Source organism: Pyrgilauda ruficollis, unplaced genomic scaffold, assembly GCF_017590135.1.
Source record: "Pyrgilauda ruficollis isolate IOZ18807 unplaced genomic scaffold, ASM1759013v1 scaffold3, whole genome shotgun sequence".
Lineage (NCBI taxonomy): Eukaryota > Metazoa > Chordata > Aves > Passeriformes > Passeridae > Pyrgilauda > Pyrgilauda ruficollis.
Window position 1 is genome coordinate 23,096,425 of NW_024524377.1, and position 13,652 is coordinate 23,110,076.

A 13,652-nucleotide genomic window follows, 5' to 3' on the forward strand; every position below is an offset into this window, starting at 1 on the left:
CCATTTGAAATGGACTCTCCAAAATTAGCTCATCTTCTGTAAAGTTCATATAGGTGAAAGTCCTCAGTTTCAAGTTAAGCAGAAAGGAAATAATCAGTCTTGCATTCCACAGTCCTTCCTCAATTTGTTTTTTTTTTCACTTGGATAGAGGAAGAATAAAAGCAAAGGGCATTTGCTATCTAGCAAAACTCAGAAGCTATTTCACATGAAAGCATAATGAGTGTGACAGGCTACAAATAGCATTGAACATGAATCTTTTACAGAAGAAAGGAGAAATGTCCTTTGGTATATTTACTTCAATCAACCCTAATAAGGCTTGTTTTATGTGTTTTATGCATCCGCCATCATAATTATAAATCCTTGACATTTTAGCACTAGTATTTATATCTGCCAGGGAAGCTACCCGAAGTCAATCCTCAAGGAATGTCTGTATTGTACTATGGATCTCCATAACAGCTTTCAAGTAGTTACTAAGTGGCTTAAAAAATTACATCTCAGTCATGCTTGAAGGGCTCATCAAACTTTGCCACAAATATCAACGTTAAGTACCCAATCAGCTGCATTGTTTGAAGTACAGTCACGTGTGCCCCTGAAGGAATAAGTTGGACAGGAAGAAGAATTATAGAAGGGCTTACCAATCAGGCAATGTTTTTTTTCAATGACCTTTCAAAAACTCCTTTCCCTTCTTTCTGAAGTACCTGGGTCTTGAGCTGGGCCTGGCAGCTTCTAGGCATGCTACTTCTCTTCCTATTTAATATTTTTGTGTTCTTGCAAACTTTTCAGAGCAGAGGCTACCAGTTGTTTGTATGTGTGTAGTAGAATTCTACTACTTGGCTGCTTTTGGACAGTACCAAAAAAATCTGAATAACAAGGATAGGAAAAGTGTCAGGTGGTCTTTGGGAAGACACTTTGGTGTACGTTGTTTTGGCATGTAAGTAAACAAGATGAGCTAACCACCATAGCTTTTATGTAATATATCTGTAATTTGTTTTCCTATGTAGGTGTGAAGGAAGGCTTGCCATATGGTGTGTATATTGGTATTTTTCCTTGACAGCCTTTATTTTAAGTTTAAGGAATTCCAAGGCATACTATTATGCAAGAATATAATTTCAAGCACTCATCAGTATATACCACAAGAATACCTTGAAAGAATACTGAAGAAAGGTTGTAGAGCTCCAGGAAAGTTTTAAATTGAAAAATTGAATAATGTTTTCATCCTTTTTGAGGTACCCTATTACCTTAGTTTTATGTTGCACTGTTACCAGGCTTTCATCTTTTAACCATTTGAACAGGATTCTTTTATAAGTAATATATAAAAACTGATTTTACATTAATTGGTTTGTGGGGTGAGGAAACTTGCACAGTGTCTTTGTGAATACTTTTTTTTTGGTTCAACATATGGTACACTTTGCTCTCAGTCTTCTTGCCTCGATGTAAAGTCTTGTACCCTCATGGGCATAAGTTAAAAGTATAGCTCATTGAAGTTCTGATTTTTAAAATTGTTTTTAAATGTTATTTTGAACATTGCTGTGTTCTGCTATCAGTGTGTCACATACAGAGACGCTGTGTATCTTTGTACCTCTTTGTTACATATGCAGAGGTAAAAATGCAAGATTAGTCCTACAGATCTAAATTGAGGGACCAGAGAACAAGGTAATGTGGTCCTGTGGCAAACATCAGTTTCTGCTGTAGCTTAAGCCATCACTTCTCCTTATGCCGTGAAGCTCAATGAAATAGTCACTGAGCTTTTCATTCACTCCTCCTGACAGTTTGTTAGAATTCAGGTGCTTTCTCTGAAAGAGTCTTTTGCTAATGGACCCAAAAAAAGGGAGCATTTTTTAGCCACATTATTTTATGAGCAACCGAGAACAACTCTCACAGGAGCACTGACCATCAGAAATAAAGATATGGTTAAAAAAAGTCTTTTTTTCCTATATGGGTATTTGAAATCATGGACAGAGAGCACCTGAACAGGAAACAAACATGTCTGGAATAAATCCACAATTTTACTGCTTCTGGTTGTCCCTGAGTGAGAGAAGAATCCAGATGAAGTGAGTGTAGAAAAAAGAAGTTAGGAGGAAAAATTTCCATCCAACTTGAATGAAAAATTTAATCAATGCTAAGCATTTAATTGCTTTTTGTGTTTTTGAGTATGTAATTTCAGCTGTTGAAAATTGTATCTTTTCAGTCATGTACCAATGCTAGCCTATGACTGAGAACTTCTCTTAGTGATTTTATCCTGACAGTAATTGAAAGCTGATTAATTTAATTGCAAACAAGCATGTATTTTGCCATTTCTTCCTTAGTACTTCATGTAAATGCCTAGTGTTTGGGGTCAGGAGGGAAGTAGTGGTGTCTATTTTCTAATTCAGTACAGAAAAGCTAGTAAAATATACAGGTTTTAACCTTATTAACAATAATCTAGTTGTCAAAAGTGTAGTTTGAAGAGAAATAATTATGGAACCTTTTATTTAAAATGGTGTATAGGGCAGTGTAAAGTCAGCTGTTTCTGACGTAACAAACAAGTGCCTTAAATTGCTGCTGTTTGTTCAAAGGTGAGGATATTTTTCTTTAGAGTTCTGAAACTCCATGAAGTTATATTTAATTAAGCTTAATTAGTGAGGACTGAAACAAAACTGTTGCAATATTAATTTGGAGGGACTTTTGGTGCCTCTTGTGTGTGTGATGTCCCTCCCCATGCCCAGGGAGGCATGGCTGCCGTGTGTGCCTTTCACTGGATCTTAATCCAATGAGTGTGTTGAAGAATGGAGTTGTGTAATTTGTACATAATCTTGTTTTACTTTTCTGCAAGCCTTGCAATTGAAATATCAGTAAAGTATTGGAAGAGCTGCACCATAGGGCAGCATACAAAGTTAAAATTTGGCTGTACTACTGTGCCTTGTAATACCACAAAAAATCTAATAAAATGGAAGTGTTCGTTATTGCTGCCTTGTGTTGTGACTATGTCAGTATTGGTAGAGAGAGTTTAGTAACCAAAAATTATGGATAAGTACTAAATTTTGATAATTTATTGATTTTCTATGTAACTGGTAGGATATTAATAGATATTGCAATAACAACAATAATGGTTGTAGAACGATTTCACCTGTACAGAAATACATATATATCTTTCACAATAAATATTCATTTTCCTTAAATAGCCTTTTAAAAAGAGATGCCTGACTACAGCAAGTGCACAAAATTGTACAAATTGCTCAATATACAAATGTCTACAATAATATTTTGATGTGTTAAGAAAACCCCAATCAGCTGACCTTCTGTATTCTCAATATTTGAAAATATTGAACTGGTAAAGAATAAACTAGTGTTGCCAACAGTGGTGTTGTTTTATTGATATGTTTGTGGGGATTTCTTATGCATCCTAAAATTCTTTTCTATCAGAAGATTTTGGCAGTCTGTTCCAATTAAAGAATTTTCTGTACAGGAAATGAGAAGTCAATTATGAGAATTATTTTTGTGTTTTTAATTTACATAACCTTAATTGTATTAATTCCCTTTGAAAGGCCGAAGCAGATATTTATAATACTTTGTTTACCAGTGTATTTGTGTTAGAATTGCTACTGATAAGATGCTGCTGCAGCTGTGGTCCTGAGGAGTTCTCTCCCAAAAAAGCATTTTAGAAAACAAAGTTTATTTCACTGGAGAGGAAAGGCATCACATCTTTGTTACCTTCACAGGCAGTACTGTAGTATCTCCTTTCCACACTCTGTAAAAAATGGGAGTTTAGGTTGTATTACTTAATTACTGGTGTGTTCCATACTGTAAAGAAATAGGGTTTTGTTCGTTTGGTTTAGTTTTGTTTTTTCCCTAAAAAAAAAAGTCCAAGTACTGCCTTGGGTGTAGACTAAGGAACTGTGGGTTTCTCCCTGAAGTCACTCACAGAATGTCAGCAGTAAGAGGCTTCCTGTTTTCAGGCAGGTGTTGGGCCTGTGTGGTCTGGCTCAAGTGGAATCTTCTTCCAGCTGTTTGCCAGGCTGTATTGCAGGTGTTGGCTTGCAACTCTGCCCTGTCTGTTCGGGCTCAAGTGTGGAAATAGAGTGCTGGTGTGGGTACAGTTGGGAGGGGGCGTCGTGTTGTCATCTCTTCCCATGCCTCTGCTGCAGGAGTTGGGAGGAGAGGAGCCAGCATGCCTCCATGTGCTGAACCTTCTTGTCTGGTGAGCAAGAGTGGCAGGTACATCAAGGGCAGAGCTGACAGAAGCATCGAGTCGCGTGTTTGTGGTCCTTCTGTATAAGGTGAAGATCTGGGGCTTTACCCATACTTGGGCGCTGTGATTTCTACCCCTCAACCTGCCTGCACCCAGCTCGTTCCTGAGCAGATGCCGAGGAAGGCGTTTGGCTTTAACCTCAGCTCTTGGGCAGTGTCACCCAGTGCTAGGGCAGGTGCTTTAGGGACCCTCAGTGACATGAGGATATTATCATTGCAATCAAAACTTTGACCTGGGTCCTCCGCAGGTGGGCTGGGTACCACTGATGCCCTTGTCCTCGTTCAGGACAGGGCCTTTGAACGCAGGACTCCCTCAACCCTCGGGGCAGCGCCCACCCACCCGAGTCCCTGCATTGAGGGGCCTTCAAAAGGAGCCATGGGGACATGGTCACCCACCCTGGGGAAGTGACAGGTGACCGTGGTGAGGAGCAGCCTTGCTGGGAGTGCAGGGAAATGGCCGTGCTATGGCCATGATGTGGTTTGCCTCTCGGGGCTGGCAGGTAGGTAATCTCACAGCATCAGGAGTCTGTGACTTGACTTGCCTGTTAAAATAATTTTATATTATTATTTTGCACAAGATTCATTTGAACTTTAGAGGACTGAGGAAAGGTGTGGTGCTTACAAACCACAGTATGCAATAGTATGTGGCTGCTGCCCTGGTCTCTGCCTGTCACCAGTGGAAAATACTTGCAGAAAGCACGTAGAAGTAGAGTGATTATAGCATCAGTTTGTCCTGGTTTGCCCTTCTGGTTTATACTACTACATCTTTTGGAGGTTTCTGAGACTGAGGTAGTACTTGTACCTATCTATTTAACTGTTCTTCCTGATGTTTTCTATGACTTTGTCTAATTTTTTTAACCAATTCCTACTTTTCACCTCTGCAATATCCTGGGGCAGTAAGCATAGAATATTCCAAAGTAATATAGCATTTAATATGATTTCTATGGTGTGAAACCAAGGGGAAACTTAGCTTGGTCTGTTTGAGGAATTCAGTTGTTCCCATCAAATCACAACAGAGTTCCATTTAGTCCATTCTACATTGTGGATGCTCAAATGAACTTTGTATCCTGCTATTACCTAAAGTGCTTTCAGTGCCACAATCCTACACAATCTCCAATTTCCTCTTCATTGGTAACAGCCTCTTTTGCAGAAATTAAATTTCCACAGCAAAAGTGAGACTGAGAAAGCAAACCTTTTGGTGTACAATGTTGGTGGAACTTAATGAATCAGAATGAGCTGCCATAATAGCAGTAACATGAATAGTCATTTTAGAAATAAATTAAAGATACAATAAGATGGGGGTTTTGATTTGTTTTTTCTTGGTACTGGAGAAAATTGCTTTGATATGTTCATGTCTGGATCTCAGTCAGCCTTTTTGGCTATATGTAATTTTGGGACATAACTAATGCAGTGTGAATGCTTGGGTACTTTACATGTTATGCAGGAATAAACTACAAAGAGAGTTGTCCTTGTTACTGGAGTGAATCTTCTATATGCTTTGGACAAGTAAAAAGCAAATTGTGTGTTGTAAAAGCTTAGTTGTATGGCCATGGAAAGGAAACATGCTCCACATGGAAAAAGAGAGCAAGTTTTCTGTCTAGTTATTTCAGGGGTTTTGTGTGTCTCTGAAATGTGTCTTGGTAAATATGAGCTGACAGATTTCTAGCAACCAAATTATAAATGAGTGGAAGACCTGAAAATGTCAGTTTCTTCCTTTTAGAAGCACTTCAGAATTTTTCTTTCCTTTTCCTTCATACATTCGTGTCTTCCCTTGGGGAAATGAGTTTGTTTAAACATTTGTTTCAGAGTACTGTTTTTCATAGGATAGAATTGTTGACACTTCCTGGAAGTGTCAGAGGAGATTTGATGTACTAATATATTCATAAGAGAGAGCATATGTATACCTTAAAATAACACAGAGAGAGATAACAAGTAGTAAATCAATCCTTTAAACTTGTTGCTGTGTACATCATGATGTTGCCTAACCAGTTGTGTGTGTTGTGGTATTTTTCATGATTAGCTGGGAAAACAATAGGATAATCTGAAGGACTGCAGAAAAAGTAAAATAAATGAGCACCTTAGGCAAAGTTTTTGCCATTTAAATGGCACAAGAGCTATGTCATGTCAGGTGTTGGGGTAAGGAAAACACTTGAACTGCTACTCTTACATCTTCTGCTTTTGGAGAGGACTCTGCAATGCCAAGCATCCCAGAGTTGAGAACATCATATCTTCTATTTAGTTTTAATTGTATTTTGGCTTGTTTTCCCTGAGCTGTAACATGCTTAACTGTTTTCCTGGAACTTTAATAGAATTTACACCTAGCTACATGTGTGAGTCACTTCTTGATGAAGCTGCATAATCACGGTCTAATCACTTTATCCTTTTGGTCTCTATGAATATAATCTTAGTTAAAGACTAGGTTAACAGAGGCAAAAAATAATTATTCTGGTGTTTATCATTTTCATGGCCACACTGGTGTGACTTTGGACAGCAGACTTTGGAGCCTTCCCATGTGCCTGGAGTGGTGTAAGAGCCAGTGACTGACAGTTCTCAGAAACGTGTACCTGGTCTAAGCTTGCAGGGCAGGTACATGGTGGGTAGAGAAGTGCTGGGTGTGTTTGTGTGTGTGTGCTGTGCTGGACCATGAAACGTTCATCCTTAGAGACATGGATTGGACAGCTAGGGAGGCCTCATGCTCTGTCATTGTGCTGGATGGATCTTGTCCTTGGAATGTAGTTATGATGTTCTTACAAATAAAACGTGCGTCTGCTCGCTCAGTGCAGCTTCTGTGGTTGTGTTACCTTTGTGCAGCATGTCAGTCAGTAGCACTAAAATTTTATTATACTTAATAACAGCCTCTACCCCCAAGAATTAAATGCTGTTCTGTGTTTTTAAACATGCTCGTCTCTAAGTGTTTTGAAATAATGTGGAATGCTCACTAATGGTAGCATGCTAACTCTGAGAAATGTGTGTCAGCACAGGGCAGTGCTGAAGCATATACTTAAGTCATATTGAAGTCAATGTATCTAAACACAAATGCCTGTGCTTTCTGGAATCTGTGTGTTTGTTGTTAGCTGTTCTGAAATAAGATCATTAATTTTGTACTTTAAAGGAAGTATAAGCTTTTGGGTTTTTTTAAAAGAGTGAAGTTTGGAAATACTTTATACAAACTACATTATCTTTTGTTTTGATAGCTGATTGCCATTTATGATGAACAAGAAACCCCCCGTAAGACTGATGGCACCAATGGGAATTTGACAGACAGAAATAGCCCAGACTCCTTTGAGACGGAGGTAGCAACTCAGCTGGCTGCCTTTCAGCCCATTGGTGAGATTGAAGTGACTCCTTCTGCCCTAAAACTTGGTATGTATATCTTGTATAGTTTTTTCTTTCATTTTTCTTTTTTCTCTGTATGTCTGTAATCCAATTTTATATAAGATTTTTTTTTTTAGCATCCCATTGTTTGCCTTGCAGTTCAGTGAGGGGCATTGAGGAGAAGCCATGGGGGGAGTGTCTGAGGTCTGTTGGTCTGTTCAGCCTGGAAAAGGGGAGACTGAGGGACACTTCATTGTGGTCTAAAGCTTTCTTGTGAGGGGACATGGAGGGCCAGGCACCGATCTCTCTGGTGATCAGTGACAGGAAGTGGTGACAGGACTCAAGGAAATGACATGAAGCTGAGTCATGAGAGGTTTAAGTTGGATATTAGAAAAAGGTTCTTCACCCAGAGGGTGGTTGGGAACCTGAACACATTCCCCAGCACCAAGCCTGACTGAGTTCAAGAAGCATTTGGACAGGTCTCCTTGGTACTCTTGGGGATGTGCTGTGCTGTGTCAGGAGTCGCTGACAATCCATCATAGTATTCTGAAAGAACACAAGATGAAACCTTTGATAAGTATTTTCAAATACCACAGTCATTGAAAAAAAAACCCCAGGGTGTGTTTTTTGGTTTTTTTGAGGAACCTAGGTTCAATGAATTTAAAACTGCTATGTGCAAGTAATTTTACCAGTTATCTGAGCTAGTGCCCTGTTTTGGCTGTGGGAGGCAGGAAGAGGAATATGCTGATTGCAAACAGTTCAGCTCTTTGCCTTTGAAGAAGTTGCACAACTGGGCCCGCTTGCCTTTCTGACTTTCAAGTGAGCAGACCATGATTAGGAAAGGCTGCTGCTTAATTCCCTCTTACATCAGAGGGTACTGCATGAACTGCTGCAAGTCTGGTGCCCTGTGTTGTTCCAGTGTGCCTAGATGGCCAGGAGTTCAGACTGGTTTCCAGTTATAAACAACTGGAGTCTTTTATGTTGCACACAAAGCAGTTTGAAAAACGTTCTTGGATCGAGAGTAGGCTGAGCTATCACCTAAGTACTGGATACAGAAGCTTTCAAAACTATATTGAAGGTGAATCCTGTGACTGTCTGCCTGTAAAGCACATGAATGATGCTCAGGAGAGCCTACTTTGCGTCCCACCAGTGCCCATTGCCCAGCTCAGCCTGTGTTCCTGAACACTGCTGGCACTCTCCAAATGCTGTGCAATAAAATCTTGAGTGTGAGCAGCTGGGGAAAGGGTAGAAGTACGATCTCTAGTTCTGCTACTCTCATGGATTAGTCTGATTACACCTTGAGAAATGGAATGTTCACTTGTCTATTTTAATTGTATTTTTAAAGAAAAAGGCTAATTAAAAAAAGTAGTGAGCTGAAATAAAATTTCAACTAAAGTTCACTGGGTGAAGCTGTGTAACTTCTAACAGATGTCTGTGTTCATTTTTTGCCTGCTGCAGAAAATTCTAAAATTCAAGCTGCATGAGAATTTTTAGAGTAAAATTTGTGTTAATGGATCATATGTTTTTTTCCATATTCTAAAATATAAAAGTCTTTTTCCATATTTAATGGCACATAGGAATTTCTCATAACTAAACATCTTGAGACAAGACTTAATATTGACATAACTTGTATGTATTTGTCTGTGTTTGGTAAGCATGAGATATGGAATATCTTGTAGCTTAAGGTTCAGTGGTTAAAAGTTCTGCCACTTAATTTTTGCATGTTTTTAAATTGTGCTGTTACCACATTTTAGCACATTTCAGAAAGTAGAGATTGTTCTCCAAATACCCCTGAGCACTACTTAAAAAAAAAAAAGTGTTTAGTCCCGCATACTGTTGTTACATAAGTTGAGGTTTGGAGGGAGGAGCACTTCAACTTCACACAATTTCATGTAAAGCAGTTAAGTGCTCAAGCTCTTGAGCTCATCAGTAAGCTACCACGTAGTTAATTTGCTACTGTTTATGAAATCCTACTGGAGAGCATAAAGGATATACAATATAATGTGGAAAGAGCAGTCAGGTTTCTATTTTTGTTTTCAGTGCAATACTAACATATATTTGAAGTTAAAATGGTGTTTGCTTCTCAAGAGATCGTCTCCTCAGTTCTGTTTCAGATTGGTTTATTTTGCAGGATAAGAGAAAGATTTTCTACCTGTTAGTCTTGTAACTTAGTTGGTACTCTGAAATGTAATTGCTTTCTCTTCTGGATATTACTTCATGGTTTACAATTTCTTTGGACTTAATTTTTGCCTTTGTCTTTTGTGTACAAGTGCCTATCCTTAAATTATGTGACTATTTCCATTAGAGGCAAATTGAAAAGTAAATTAAGAAATAGAAGGACAATTTGGTTGCATCAATATCATTGATGCATGAACCACAGTAGTCTGGCTTCCTGTCTAATTATTGAATTGACTCCCACTTGCTAGCAGGAATAAATAATATTAATTTATAAAGCTGTTCTTGTTCTGGGAGCAAGGAGGTGATTGAATATATATGTAGGAAAAAAGTGTTACTTTCCATAGTCAAGCTGTGCTTCAAGAACTATCGTACTTACCTTTCTGAGTATTTTTCCAGAATGCTTTTAGGGGGGAAATGCATTGTTATATGAATTGTCAGATTGTGGAACAATTTTGCCTGTTAATTTCTATTGGGTGTTTTATGTTTTATGAAATCGGATCCATGGTTTTATGTAGAAACAATGGCTAATGATCTGCTTGTGTAATACTTAGTGCTTGGTGCTTAATAAGCACGTGAAACTAAACACTGCTCTTGACAGATGTGAGAGAATTGCCACTGGCTGAGAGCAGACACACGAGATACTGCCTTAAAACATTTCTGTCTTTTATAAATTGTATTTGTGACCTAGTTAGGTTAACTGTATATTCTACCAAATCTTACAGCCCTTTCTGTTTAGATAGAGATGGTAATATTGCTTTTTGGTATTTTTGTTGTATGGTTAGTTCTTCGAGGGTGTTTTTTTGTTTGTTATTCTAGAACAACTATCAGCTTGACTGTCTGAAATCATGGATTTTCTGTTATGTAGTTGGTTACCCTTTATTTTTCTCTTTATCATCTGTAACTCTGAAAGAAAGCCAGACTAAAAACAATCTTATATTTGACTCAAAAGCTAAAATAACCTTATATTTTACATTGCTTTTTTATATTGGCAAAAATTTAGAGCAAAAAAGTAAGTTTAGTTTACTTGATATCAAATTACTTTCTTAGTATGTATTTCCTTAAAACAGTTCAGGAAATGATTCAGCTATTTCTTTTCTTTTTCCTGAAATAAATACTGCTCTACTTTTAAAGCTAGCTCTGTTCCCAAACAAGTGCAATTGTGGATTCTTATATTTAATTTAAGAAAAATGCAGGAAGACTTCAAGTGTTCATGGACATGGTATCTTCTGCGTCCATAACACGAGGTGAGGTGCAAACAGATTTAAGTGCCTCCCTCCCTGCCACACATCACTGAATCATCAGGTGCTGTTGCTGACAGTGTCTTTTAATAGTGAAAAAGTGAAAATCCCAATTTGACGCAATCAGTGCTTGGGTAAAGAAAACATTTCGTGCTACAATACAAATGGTAAAAAGCACCTGCTAATATATGTGACAAAATTTAGAGAAGCACACGACTGTTTAATGTGTTCAGGCAGCTGTTTGAAACAGGGAAGAAATTGATCTACTGATTTTATTATTTCTGTAGATATGAGAGCATTGAGACAGTTGCTAAGATGGCAGTAGAGCTTGTCTTGTATTACTGTTTCTTGTGAGCAGAATTTCCCAGAGTACAATAATGATGTGGCCATGACAACAGTTTTCAAAGAATGATATAGGCAACTAAATGCTGAAATAGCTGATGTACATTTGAAAAAAGTATTGGAGATGAACTTCAGCATCTCTAACTCCAAATACCATTGCAAATTCTTCACTGCCTTTTTTTTGGTACCATGTTTCCGAACAAAACCCTGCAATGAACAGTAAAATCACAGTGTGTGGAATACTTTGTAGCTGCATGACTTGAGCCCATGGTGAGTGTAAGGTAACACACATCCCAGGGAAAGATATTATGGCCCTCATAAACAGTCTTGTAATTTTCTGTGCCACCTGTAAGCGTGCCAGTAGTGCTCCTGTTTCCCTTTTGCACCTCATATTTGCTGTTGTTTTCTAGTGCTTTTCCCCACATGGTGGGTCAAGGAACAGGAAGGGGGGAGTTATTTTCATTATGTCAATTTGTTTTTTCCTTTTCAGTCCGTATGGGCAGGAAGGAGAGAGCACTAATTTATTTATGGAGGATCCGTTTTATGGACAAGTCACTCTGAGCTGGAAATGCCCTCATGACTGGCTCAGTGTTTTGTTTGCTTCATTTGGTAAATGATAGTTGAGTACATGCAAAATTAGTTGTTGCTTTTGTCTTGCTCATCTCCTTGGTGTTAAGTAGTCAGGATTTTGTCCAGAAGAAGACGTGCAGCATTCAAAGATGCTTGTTGATTTTGAATACTAAGGTATGGAAAAAGTAAGGTCTAAAGTAGGCAGCTTCATGATTTTTTTTTGGTCTGTTGCTTTATTTATTCTTTTTCGCTTTATTTGGGAATTGGTTTGAAGATCTGAACCTGTTTTCTGAGTACAGTCTGGAAGCAGAGACAAATTACTTCGTTGGCTATTACAATAAAATTATGCTCTTAATCGATTGTTATCTTTACTAGTGTAAACTAGTAACTTCATTTAAAGTTGAGATTAGATAAAGAAATAATTCCTTGTAACAGTTGTTGATAGCAGGTTAAAAACAGTCTTGTAAACTACAGGAGTTAACTCCCTTTGCAAGCTTTCACTGTTGAATAGAGCAGTGTCTTGATTTTGCCACTGAAAGGTCTAACTTCAGTATTTCAAATTTTGCATGACTTTGTTTTATAGCAAATCCCTGAGATTTTCTCCTTTTATATGTACATGTCTGCACATCTGATCAGTGTTCTAGGCAAGTGGAAGACATAGGTGAAAATGATGGTTGGAATGACTGATTACAGTCTCTCTCCTAAAATAAGCTTATAAATGGTAGTAGTGGTTAGAGTTAAAGCTACATGCAGGCACTTGTGCTTTTCAGTAGTAATTTCTTTCGGTTCTGGACATTTAATGTAGTTTCTTCTCAGTGAGCATTTTTTCCCCTGAAAACAGATTTCTGGGAATGTTTCAGCCCTCAGAAGGGCTAGTTAGTACAGGATAGTAAGAGTAGTAGCCTAGAAGGTTTTCACTGTCCATTTTTGATGCAGTTGGTGGTGTTCTGGCCATGTCTTTTTGGCATTTGGGAGAGGTTACTCTGCACTCTTATGGAATAGCCTTGAAGGTACTTCAGACAGAGAATATACTCAATTAGCTTAATGTATTCCTGTGATCTTGGGGTTTTTCTAGTTTAAATTGTGCTTCATGGGATTGTTTGAAACACTGTCATTTGCCCTATGTGTTTGGGTTGCTAAGTCAGTCAGCAGAGGTGCTATCATTGGCAGTGTCTTAGTTTGAAATCTAAGGGAATTGAAGGGAAGGTTTCTTCCGTGAGTTTTTGGAAGTTTCTGCCCTGATAGGCCTGACAGGGATTAAATTGTTACCTCCAGGGTACGGATGTTGACAATTTCTGTGTAACTTCAGAGCTCGGAAGGAATTTCTTTTCTTTCTCATCCTCTTTGAAGTGGAAGCATTGTAAGGAGGCTTGGGGGCATTTTAAACAACATTTATTTGATTAGTCCTCTTTCAAGTTGGAGTTGAGATACTACAGCTATCCAGACTGTGTTTTTAAATACAGAGAAAACCACATTATGTATTTTTAAAATTTGTGAAAACATACAATGTGAAGCTATTAATCTGATAAACCAAATATTGTTAATGCCTTATATATAGCATACAAGAGTAAGGAGGAAAGATTTTTTTCTTGCATGAAAGCCATCCTTTTCTTCCTAATCTTGCAATGTCAGTTTATTGGCTGAGCATTCTGATGTTTGTCAGTACATGGAGTGTACTGTATTCAAGTAGCAATTCTCTCCTGTAAGGTTCTGGAAAAACTAGCATTTTGAAATTGGTACATTTCAAAAGAAATGCATTATGGAAGAACATGCTGTTTTCTT

At 38.1% G+C, this 13,652-nt stretch overlaps 1 protein-coding gene across 4 annotated transcripts in view; it reads left to right on the forward strand.

The window, feature by feature from the left end:
* Positions 1-13,652, forward strand: part of PARD3B (par-3 family cell polarity regulator beta) — a 394,458-nt gene that overhangs the window by 111,096 nt on the left and 269,710 nt on the right. For 3 of the 4 annotated variants that reach the window (XM_041472994.1, XM_041472995.1, XM_041472996.1), the window contains exon 3: positions 7,422-7,590. The exons of the other annotated variant lie outside the window; for it this stretch is intronic. In XM_041472994.1, the coding sequence (XP_041328928.1) occupies positions 7,422-7,590 (169 nt within the window). The remainder of the gene's footprint in view (positions 1-7,421; positions 7,591-13,652) is intronic. 4 annotated transcript variants of the gene reach the window in all.